Here is a 12,669-nt window from a genome sequence, read left to right on the forward strand (position 1 = left end):
GACTGCAATGTCTCTATGTGTCCAGAAGATGCCTTTTTGTTCCACTCTTCGTCATCTTCCAATTCTTACATTTACCCACCCTGTGATGTTACCAAAGCCTTGAGGGACTGTGTTCTCTTAGGACTGATCACCCAATCCTTATTTATTCTTGATAATTTGACCAGTTAAGAGTCAGTGTTAGCAGTCACTCACAGCAAAACATAGCTTTTCCACCAAAGGACAAGATCAGCTCTAATTTAGGGGCATAAGCAGAAAGGAATTTTACTATATCCATTTATTAAAACAATAGTGATAAGTTCTCCTCCAATCTCTTGATCAAGTTCACAGATGTAGACAAGGGTTCCTGTCCATGGAGAAGGCCCCATATCCAACCAGAAAGCATTTAGTTACTTTCGGTTTAATCATACTATTATTGTACTGGTGGGCACAACTTGCTGGGTAGGTTGGTGTTACATTGTATATGGTTCACAGCTGGGAAAGACTAATATCCTTCAACTGATGAATGGCTAAAAAAGATATATATATATATATATATATATATATATATATATATGTATATGTATATATAATATAATGAAATTTTATTCAGTTGTAAAGAAAATGTAAGTTTATAGGGAATGAAAAAGTTATTCTGGGTGAAGTAACCAGGTCCATAAAGACAAAAACCTCATGTTCTCTTTCACATATGGATCCTAACTGTGAATTCTCCAGTAGTACATTAGACTTGGAGTGCCTATGGAAGCCCAGAAGATAAGACGAGACATTGGAGGGGGAAAGAAAAAGGCCTCAAGTGGGACATATTAGCAGAAAGGAGGCAAAGGAGAGGAAAGTCAAGGAGTGGTGATGCAAAGTAAGGGGGTGAGAAAGGGGAGATAAACAAAGCCAAAAATGTATGAAAAAATAGAAAACTGTTTCTTTAAATTTTGGAGAGTGGTTTTGATTGCCTTGGGAGCTTAAGGGTTACTTTGTACATTCCTTTTCAGATTACACTCAGTCTACAGGAAGCTTTCATGCTTTATATTAAGAGTAGGTAGAAAATACATCTCTCACTTCCTTTCCCCCTTTTTCTCCAGCACAAATGCTAGATTGCCTTGCCAGCATGCATACCATTGACAAACTGGTTTTGTAAAAGAAAGATATATTTAGTGCATTTTCTGTTTGAGTAGTCCCTCTCTGCCCACAGTCATGTGGACATGAAGCAAACTAAAAGCCTTTATGAATCTGTCTATAAATTCTTATTGCTAGGCTGAGCAGGATGTGGAGAGGGACAAGTTCTGCTTCCAGATCCACAAATGCTACTCCTAAATTCTGTTTTTCATTCTTCTGTCTTCCTAGACTGGATAGCTGGTGATAGCTGAGATGTAGCTAGAAACAGGGCTGAGACAGAAGAGATGGCAGGAAGACAAAAACCATGTGGCTCTTTCTGTGGAAACATCTGTTCACCCCACATAGGACATTAATGACAGACCAAAGGAACAGAAACAGTCTCACCCAAATCTGGCTTAGTGAACCAGTAGTTTATTGGGGTGACTTCCAGGATTCATTAGTGACACAAAAGCAGCTGCATCAATGAGAAGCCTTCCCCAGCAGGGGGACAGCTCTGACACCATGCATCTTTGGGGCTCCCTGGAGGACTTACACACACAGCAGCCCATGGAAGAGTCTCCCATCTCCAGAACTGTCACTGCTTATATCACCTCGGGAAGGGGACTTGAGAAGCCTGTAAATTCCATAATTTCCTGGGCCCTGTCAGCTTAACTTTTGTTAACTTCCTTAGGGATGTTTCAATTCAGAGGAAATGGCTATGCAACAATAAGAAGGAGCTAATTCTGCACCTTTTGTATTCTTGTGTGTGTGAGAGAGAGAGAGAGACAGAGACAGAGACAGAGAGACAGAAACAGAGGGGGGGGAAGGCACATGAGGACATAGCATAACAGGTAGAAAGAAGACCAGGAAGTCGAAATGTAGGGGGATGAGCAAGGACTGAGGGTCGATAATGAGCATGACCCATGCAGCAAAGGGCTTGAGAGAGAGAGAGAGAGAGAGAGAGAGAGAGAGAGAGAGAGAGAGAGAGAGAGAGAGAGAGATGCGTGTGGGCTTCTGTGAATGTACATATGAAGGCCTGAGGTTGACATCAGGGATCTTCTATGAGCCCTCTGCACTTTCATCACGGAGGCATGTTCTCTCAAGCCCAGTCTTTTGCCAGTGGTGACCATTTTGACCGCCTTGCCCCTGTCAGCCCACCTTGACCCTCTGAGAGTGGAAGGTACAACCACTAAGCATTTACATGGTCTCTGGGCTTGCCACGTGAGAGCAAGTGGTTTACCCACTCAGCCATCTCCTCAACCCCAACTTCAGCTGTCTCATGTCTCATAGCCCCCCACTCCTGCCATCCCAAGATGTCTGTTCTTTTTCTCCATTGCTTTATTTTCTGTTCCTTTTCAACTGTTCTTCTTCTCCAACTGCCTCCAAATTGTATGCCTATTTTTGGTTCATTGTTCTATTTCATTTATGCTCAGACTGGGGAATATTGATTTTAAAAAAAAGATGCATTATTCTCTTTTCCGTAAATGTAACAAAAATGTACACTTCAGTCTTGATTCCTAAGGAAGTGAAGACTGAGAAATTGCTGGGTTCCAGCTGTGAATCATATGTTATACTTAGTTCATGAATTCCCACAGCCACCTATATAGCTGATTATTCCTGTGTTACAAAGATCAGAGAATTTGCATAATTTTGCTAAGATCTCACAGCTGGTGGAGGCTGCAAACGAGGGTTTCATCCTAGTTTGTCAAGGTTACAAGCCCACATGACTGCCACGGTTTATCTAGATGCAAGTCCCATCACTACTGACCCTCCTAACCCTGGTGTTTCTAAACCAAATTGAGCACATCCCAGGCTGGCTTTTTATGATGCTTTTCTCTTGCATAGCTATTGATGTGATGTGTCATTTCTGGTGTCTATGAAGTACCACCAACATCACTGCCTTGGTAACTACCATAAACAGCAGAGAATGTGCAATCACAGTGACAGACCAATGTCTTCACTGGCTTTCTTTATAAGAATACCAAACTTCAATTAAAATTAGTGTTATACAGACTTAAACCTCTCTAGCTAGTCAATCGTGTGTGTTTTCTGAAAGATCAAATGTACTGGAAAGTAGTCTAGGGATCTGCAACTGTCTTTGACTTGTCTGCACCTTTACGATATCTTAAAAACCTCCAATGCCCCAATCAAATTCATTACTTCATACTCAAGAGAAAGCTACTGTAAACCAAACCCTTTAACATGCCCACTGTATCCCCAGCCAATTATCTTTCCACCTATTTAAATACAAAAATAAAGCTTTCCCAATCACATTTCTTTTATATTTCTGAAAGCCTCCTTCTTGTGTTCCACTTAAGTAAATCTATGTAATTTCAAACAAAACTCAACCTGGTATATACAGAGTACAAGTGCTCACGTTGGGCGCCATATGTAATGAGTAGGTTTGTCTTCCCGCTGCTGGTCTTGTCCAGCCGCCGCTCCAGGCCCAATTAACACACTGAGACCCTGTGTTTGATATAATGCTGTTGGCCAGGTACTAGTTTCTTGTCAGCTAGCTCTGTCTTAATTATTAACCCATTTCTATTAATCTAAGTACTTCCATGTGGTCTTATCTTACCGGAGAGAGAGGCTGCCGGCATTCTGCTCTCTCCGTCTTCCCATCTTGACCCTCCTTACTTCTTCCTCTTTCCTCCTTGTCTCCTAGCCCTGCTTATCTTACTTTCCTATTGGCCAACAGTGTTTTTATTCATTAACCAGTATGAGAAATATATTTACAGAATGACATTTCCAATCACACGAGTCTTCTGAGTGTTCTCAAAAAGGCACATCCTGTAGTGGCATGTTTTCTTATGAACCACTCGACACAGATGTGACACTTCCAGCATTCTGAAAGCAGCTCCAAGAGAGGGGAAAGCAGCCCCGTTAAATGAAAATGCACTTACAATAAATTACTTGGTTATTAGGGAAGACAGAGACAGGCTCGAGCACCTGGCCCTAATAATGTTTAGAGATTGCAAGTGGCTGAGGCTGAACCATGGTAGACATAGGCTGTGCCATCTTTTTAGTACTTGTACTGCAGTTTTAGCTTAACTTTTGTTTCTGCTGCTTACTTATGCACTTGTCTTATTAAATACCATTAAGCTCATCAAAAAGCAAAGCCTTTCAGTTATAGTAGGATGGGAAGGGGGATTGTGAACTGTTGAGAAAGGGTTATTGCTACAACCCTATTGAGTATACCAGGGCTGATCCTCAACTCACTTATGAACATAACATCAGTTATCTTTGCCAAAATAAATTTATGGTTGATATCATCATCTGTTCAACCCTCTGTGAAGCAGATTACAGTGCTAACTTAAACCTTTATTAAATACGGTGGTCATCATAGTGTCCTTTAAGCAAGTGTGCATTTACATAAGAATTCTGAGGTTCTGGGACACAGGAGTAACAATGGAAGGACTCTTTTAACTCATATATATTGTTTTAATTTTTAATTAAGATATAACCATGTCATTTCTCCCTCCCCTGCCTCCCACCTCTTTCATGTACCGCTACAGTGGAGATGTCCCGTTTGCCCCCAGCCAGCTTACTTCTTAGCATCACTAATAGTGGACTGTGCTTCTTCTGCTCCTTGTCTCTGGCCTGTGGTTGCTGGAAAGCTTAAACAGCTGCTGGTTGCTGATCCAGTGCCTGACTGAACCAAATAACTGTAGAAATGCTTACAGACCCTTACAGGTGGCAGCCATTTACCACTGTAGCTGGTTGTGGCTCGAGAGATCTCAGGCTGCATGGCCTAGTCAATGCCAAAGTTCTTGGGCCTTTTCTTACCCTGGCTTCACCACCTTTATCTCCTGAGGTTCCCTAGGACAGCACAGAATGCAGTCACCTTCTCCCCTTAGCCCTCTCTCCTTTGAGTGTTTGGCTTGGCTGGAAAAGATGAAATAGTCACTTTCTTTGCCCCAAACACCAACAAGAGAAGAGCTTGAGGTGTGGTAAGGTGAGGTGTGCTGTCTCTGCACCACTGCTCTGGTCTGTAAAGCACACAGGCACAAGGCCCAGGATCTGGCCCAAGCTGTCTCCCCATAGCCAGCTATGCACCTTAGGGCTCCTTTGACACTAAGAATCTCATTCTCTTGTATTGGTATTTTGGGATGCTGAAAGAATGGGAGCCCTTCCTTATCACTGAGTCAATTAAAGACTGCACAGTGTTTCTCAAAGGTGTTGCTTCCAAACAGTAAGGTCACACTTCTGTTTTATGAGCTACTATAATGCCATTCTGTCTCACAAGATCTCTTTCTTACTACTGTTAACACCTTTATCCAAGGATTTTTGCTAATTTCACTATTGTAGCATGTTTTGTCCTCCAAACTGCAACACAAGGAAAATTTACTTCTGGAGGTTTCTGGGTCTGGGTGAATATTACAAGTCAGGGAATAAGCTTCAAATCCCAGTTTTTATTAAGGTTTCACGCCAACCTCATGATGGATTGACTCACTGTCCTTCTGACCAAACTCACTCTCCAACTCTCCCGTCCTGCCCAGAGGTCAACTCTATCACCTGCCTCGGTGCCCCACTCTCTAATGACATGGCTGGTCCTTCTGGCCTGCCATGTTCCATCCGAAGCATAAACTCAAATGTCATCTCAGGTTTGTCATGTAAAACGACACCAACCCTACTTGGGACTTTGGGACAAGGATTTAGGAGCTTAGAATGAGGAAGAGGAAGCAAATTATTTATACAATGGCTGCCAGCAGACTCTAAATCCTTAAGGCAAATTCTTTCAAAACAGCATGGCCATCACAACAGGCCATCACAACAGGCTATTTACGGAATAGCCAGAATAGACTGCCATCTGTACTACAAATTGAAGCCCATATTATAAGAAAACCAGATGTGTGTAGTAGCCACAAATTACTGATCAGCTGTTTATAAATGTGTCATGACTCCTGTAAAACATGAATGGGAAAGTATGCTTGTTTAAGATTAAGCCATAAATGAAAATTAATGCATTTATACTGAGCATCTGAACATAAAAATTACTTATAAACCCACAAAGATAAAGTGAAAGCATTTAACATTTAATATAGTGTAACTGTTAAAGACAGGTTGATCTTGAATTTACAGTCTTTCTTCATGCTAGGATTGTGGGCATGCATCACTGTGCCCTACTGAAAGTGGTGTTTTTAATCTAAAACTTAGTGATTGTTTGTATAACTTGTATATTTTACATTTGGTTATAAAAAATAAGGATTCTTGGCTAATTATCTTCCAAGAGATTTAATTTTAAAACATATCAAAAATACTGCCTTTTATTGTAGAAATTGTTCTAGTATTTAACAGTCTTAGCACACTGACCAAACCTTAACTCTCTATCATAGAGACACATCCTGAGTTACCTAGTTTATATTGTATTTTGTTTGGTTTCCTTTGAAGTCTTCACATACATTGGTCCACTCTGACCACACTCACTATCATCCAATATGTACCCTCAGTCATCCCTGCTGTTATGGTCTCCTCCCTTGGGTACCACAGGCCCTGTAAGTACTCAGGATCTGAGAGGTGTATTTGGGATATCAGTTTTATCTTAGGAAAAGAAGCCGTCTTTTAAATGTCCCTTGTATTTGAGAAGTATCTTCAATAATTCATATATGTGTATGTGTGTGGGAGTGCATGAATTATATGAAGTGAATATACTCAAACCTCAATTCTAATCTTATTTTCCAAATATGCTCCCATCTTCTAGATAAGTGTACTCTGTTAAACAGTATCTCCGGAAGCCACAGTCCTAAAGAAAGCCATTTAAAAAGTTAAAGAAAGGGAGCCTTTTCCTAGAAACATCACCACAATACGAAGTGTAAATAGAAGGAGACTTTATCTCAAATTTGTGCAAATTGCAAATGTGAATCTCATTGTTGTGAGGTAGTTAACGAAGCAGGAATGTCTATGTTCCGAGAAAATGGGACATTCCTACCAAAACAGAGAAAAGAAAATCGTGTAGAAGTTTTCCAAAGGGCACTGCTGCAGTTTCCTGTAGACAACAGAGTATCTAACAGATTGTAGACTGCCACTGTGGGCTTAGAAATTACAATAGTCTACAGACTTGCTTATCTATGAAATTGGGGGAAAGCAGTAGGCTGTCTAGCCATGGATTGGAAATGTTTCTTCTATTTAAAAAGATTGAAATTGAGGTAAACACTAAAAGTAAAATACCACTCTTAATTACAAGCAAGAGTTTAAGTAAGTAAATACTGTCAGAGTTAGTGCCTTGGTAATGAAGTGGTTGTGTCATTTGAATACTTAAATACTGATTTTCTTTTTCTTTTTTCCTTTAGTTACTAGGGGATGTTCCTAATGACTGCGGCATTACATGCCCTTCAAGTTATCTTTGCATTATCTGTTTGGAAAATCTTGAATGATGACATAAGAAAAGTCTTATAATGTTACATTTTATATCATAACACTTTATTATTTTTTACATTACAAATTTAAGTTTTGCCTCTAACATAATAATTTCAATTATAGTTTTAATCTTTCTGCAAGTATTATTTATGGCAGTTATTAAAATTTCTCAATGAGCTACTATATATCTATACTTCAAATGAACTGAGAGTTGAGCTGAGAAACTAAAAAATTAAAAAGAGAAGAGATGGTCAGTGTCAGCATCATAACCTCATTTGTTCACAGATGTTTGTGTCTTGTTTGCAGTTAGTAAGACAATGAGCAGACAGTGGTGAATAAAACAGAACCCAGGCATCTTAGAGTCATTGCTTAATGTAGAAGAGGCACAAATAAACAATATTTACAAAGTGTTGCTGTATCACCTTGAAAAACAAAGGCAAGGTGTTAGGACTCTTCAGCAGAATAATAGTGGTGGGTTTTCCCCTAAGTCCATTGCTTATCTAGTCTCAGATTCTTGGACATTTCAGCAAAACCGTGTGTGGGTTCAATCTCATGGAGTGGACCTTAAATACAATCACAAAGAGTCTGGTCACTCCTGTGGCATTTGTGTCACTATTACACCAGTGTCTCTAGCAGGCAGTCTATTCTATACATTTGCTCAGAAGTGAGTGTGAGAAGCTGGGCACAGAGCACACACCGTCAGCCCCAGCAATCAGAAGGCAGAGACAGGCAGACCTGTGAGCTCCAGACCACCCCCATCTACATAATGGGATTCAGGGTAACCAAGGCTATATAGAGAGACTTTGTCTCAAAAAAGGAGAAAGAGAGAGAGAGAGAGAGAGAGACAGAGACAGAGACAGAGAGAGAGAGAGAGAGAGAGAGAGAGAGAGAGAGAGAGAGAGAGATTCAGAATAGGATGATACTGGGATAGGAAAGTGTTCGGTGAACTTCAGGAAAGGTTAACTTGATGGAAAAGTTAACTTGATGGATAAGTTGTGAACATTGTAAGGCTCGATTTAAGAAGCAAGAGCTATATGATGCATAGATCATGATCAGGTTACAATTTTGTATTTAAGTGCAAGTGTAATGCCTAGAAATTTTTAAATAGAAAGTCATGTGATCATATTTGAATCTGTCAAATGTTTCTCTGGGCTACTATATAGGTAATAGTTTGGAAGAAGACAAGTCAGGAAAAAATGGATAGAGTATTAGAAACCTGTAACAAAAGACCATAGGTGACTATGTACTTGGCTACTGTGGTAAACTTAGAAAAGGGTGGGCACATTAAGATTTGCACTAGTTGCAGTATTTGTAGGACTTAATGATGGGCTATATTTAAGAGCACGGGGTGCAGACTGATAGGACATGTTTATATTAGCCTTTATGTAAAATCATTTCAAAAGGAACTACTCTAGCAGAGAGCTTTCTGAAATGGTTGCATTTGGAGAGGTGCAAAGGAAATGGCCCACAAAAAAAAAAAGAAGAAGAAAAGAAAGAAAGAAACTATGAGATATGATCTGATCCCCAAATCCACAGTAGAGGTAGAGAAAAGGAGCTTGTGTCTTTTAGTAATTAGTCAGTCAACTAATGAAGGTACAGAACTATCATTGTTTCCAGGTAAAGTTGTGTGTTAAGATCACTGCACACCAGAGCACTGGAGATGGGGTGGTAACATTCAGCGGCACTCCCTGAGTGTAGCATGATTCAATAACCATTTTAATTGTGTCCCACATGTGAATTAATGAGGTCTCAACACTTTGAGCTATGTAGCCTTCTGTGCAGAAGGCTAGAAAATGGGTTTAGGGATTAGATGTGGTTAGTTTTTCTCCCAAAGGTAAGATAGTAAATGTGTATGTCATGTCCTCATCACTTTACCAGACAATAAAAGGTGAAATGTTAAAAACAAAAGCTAGCAAATAAATAAAGTCTGCATATACCATGATAGTCAAACATTCTTTAAAAATTCAAAGGAAGAAAATGTCCATTATGTATTAAATCATCTCTTTGTTATACAACCATTTTCCTGGCATCTCAAGAGTACTCAGCATTAAAAATTCACCTTGACTTTTTTAGCAACATCATTGCTTGTGAATCTCTGGGTATTGTAATATAGTGTGGCTGTTGTGGATTGCTTCTTCACGAAGTTCTCCAAGATGCTCTTAACATGTAATTATTCCTTTTGATGGCAATTCATCTTCTTTCATCTGACCTTCTAACTTGTGTCCTGTTCTTCAACCATTTAAGTTTGATACTTTAGCGCTCTTTTCTAACAAAATTACATATTGGTACATAATTCTTAGTGGAAGAATTTGCCTCAATATGAATTATTTAAAATTAGGGAGGGAAGCAAGGCAGTATTTTATTCTATTTTAATGAAGTCTTCAATTATATGATAATGATTGCATAGGTATTGGAATGCCTGCAGAGGTTGAAGATAAAGGAAAAATTGTCAGTCCTTCCCAGTCAGTCTTCAATCTGCCTCTTGTGTGCTCCTTGACTCATCTTCTTTCTCTCAGCAGCACTGGGTAGTTCTCAGTTCGAGTACTCTTACTAGAGAGAACTGATGCGAGTTTTGAATAGTAAGTAACATTCCTGACAGAAAGTGAATTTAGGGATGTAATGAATCCCTTCCTGAAAGGTGGTAATGCCTGGCTGCCAACTTTCTTATGTGTAGATGCTACATGTGCATCTCTACCCTTTCTTTTTTTATATTCACTGGGACGAGAAACAAAGCTGACTGTATCTCTTCACCTTCCATGTCCATTTGTAGCATACTTCTGCAAGGCAGTCTGTTTGACAGCCTGATACTATTATTCTCTGTATGAAATTGCTCTTTGGTGTGAAGAAGCCCATGACTAATTCAAAGGAAGATTATTTCAGTGGAATCTTTGAAAGTTGTCAAGCAATTGAAAAATACAAACAGAAAGCAAACCAAATCATTGAGGAAAATATCCGTCAATAGTAAAACCTTGGGTGTTCTTCCAAAAAACTGATTTCACACCTAGTATCTGGGAAACTGTCTCTATAGCAAAAGTAATGGATGAGGATTTGTGGACCACCTGAAAATGAGAACCATTACCATGATTCTGAATTGGTCCAGATCTTCTCCAAAATAAGCTAGCATTCACTGAAATTTGGCATGATCTTGATAGGACCAAAAGATAAGGAACACCTTGACCCATCAGTAGTCACTTCTTCAGTATACATTGTGCTTTCATAGTTTGGAAGGTGTTTGTTTTTATCTGGTATCATTTTACATATGAAAGTTTAATTTAAAAATCATGTAAATTCCCAGATTGTCTCTTTGAATACCTTCATGCCTTCTGCTTGAATGATGACTTCTACTTTAAAAAAAAAAAAAGTAGCTCTATAAATCTTTTCAATTGCAATCAAGTCTGTGTGTGTATCTGCTGAGATTTAATAGTGTTGCTACTACACATGCTCAGGCCCCGGTAGAAATTTAGTAACCTTTGTAAGAAACAAAGTAGACACAACAAGATGTTTTGAGTGTGCCAGTTAAACTTGGTTCATCACTCTTTGTGTCCAATGGAATGTGCTGAATATTGTTTGTAAAAGGTATTTGTCATTTAAGTTTTTGAAATTGTGGTCAATGGAATGAACAGGTAGCCAAGAATGTGTTACATTTTGTCCATCCTACAACCTCCCAATTACTAACACAATAAAAAGATTGGCCAATGGCTATCCAACTTCAATAATTCTAATTGTCTTAATAGCTATCAGTTTAATTCCACCAAACAGTAACTAGTTATGGACTTAAATATGTGTATTTATAGTTCAAGACACTCAAATAAAACTATAATCAAGACAAATCTTCAAACCCAGGCATGGCAGTGCATGCCTGTAAGGCTAGCACTTGGGAGGCTGAGGCAGGGGAATCACCGTGAATTCACAGTAAGTTCAAGATTAGGCTGTGTAGTGAGACTCAAGAGAAGAGGAGGAACCAAACCTTCTTCCCATATTGTAATGAGAGTTTGCTTGGTCTTAGGAGCACGGCATTCCTACGGACATGGGCTACGCTGTGTCCCCTCACCACTCGGGCGTCTACCCTGTACATGTTCAGCTTTATGAGGCCTGGAAGAAGGTTTGGAATATTAAGATCACCAGCACTGAAGAGTATCCTCACTTGAAACCAGCCAGGTACCGGAGAGGCTTCATCCACAAAAACATCATGGTGAGCTTCTGGCATGGGTAGGGTTTGGTCGGTTCTTCCGGATGACAGCACACATGCACAGACAGTGAGAAAGAAGAGCCAAATGTTAAGAGTGTGACTCAAGAGAGTGTGTGCTGTGTGAAGAGTGTTGTTATACAGAAGGAAGGTGTTCTGATGGCAGCCATGTCCTCCTGTTCAACCAAACTCTGAAAAGCAAAACAGAAAGCTTTTTCTGTCACTCCTGATGGCAAGAAATTGCTAGTTTAAAACTACTGAGAAAACATTGCATCAAAGTTAGAAATAATTTCAGACTACCATTTCTTACAAAAGCCATGTGCCAGCTCTCCGTAGTCACGATCCTGCCCTTGTATAAGCTGGTCAAGTTTCACCTCTTTACCATGCCAGGTCCCCGAAAACACCACAGTGAGTGCAGCAAGAAGCCAGCCACATGTGAGGTCATGACTTGTCTCCAGATGCCAGAGAACAAATGGCAGGTGACATGAGTTAAATCACTGTCCCAGAGGGTCTCCATCTTGTTTTGTTTTCTGCACTATAAAAAACCCATCAATGGTATGTAGCTCCCTAAGACAACATGAGCCCTCTCACAGTCACTAAATCCTATTTTTTTTCCTAAGTCAAACAACTTAAGGAAAGTATTAGTGGGGGAAGGAATGAACTCTGAAGGAGACTCACACACTGAAGAAACAGGCAGGAATCTGATGAGCCCCAGAGCATTAGGGTAAACTGATGCATGTGAGCAGATATCTGCTCTGTAGAGTAGGTGCAGCTGACTTCTTTTCACACCGTTTTCTAATGTCTACAAAAAGTCAAGTGGATGACAGTATCTAACTTGGATCAACCCCCATCTCAATGTATCCCTCAACAAGGAAAATGCTGTAAATGTCTAGATGAGGGTATAATGGCCACATTCTTCTTCTAGCTTTCCCTTTCTGGTGCTCAAAAGGAATTTAGCATGGCTCCTTCAGTCAGTTTCCTGATGAGAGAGTTTTAAAAGCCTATCCACAGTCAAAATTTAAAAATCATTTGGTGCTCTC

The 12,669-nt window shown here is 39.8% G+C and overlaps 1 protein-coding gene across 1 annotated transcript in view; it reads left to right on the forward strand.

Annotated features, from left to right (window-relative positions):
- Positions 1–12,669, forward strand: part of Ndst3 (N-deacetylase and N-sulfotransferase 3) — a 132,954-nt gene that overhangs the window by 46,398 nt on the left and 73,887 nt on the right. The window contains exon 4 of the mRNA XM_051185558.1: positions 11,450–11,635. Within this exon, the coding sequence (XP_051041515.1) occupies positions 11,450–11,635 (186 nt within the window). The remainder of the gene's footprint in view (positions 1–11,449; positions 11,636–12,669) is intronic.

Source organism: Phodopus roborovskii, unplaced genomic scaffold (genome assembly GCF_943737965.1).
Source record: "Phodopus roborovskii unplaced genomic scaffold, PHOROB, whole genome shotgun sequence".
Classification (NCBI taxonomy): Eukaryota; Metazoa; Chordata; class Mammalia; order Rodentia; family Cricetidae; genus Phodopus; species Phodopus roborovskii.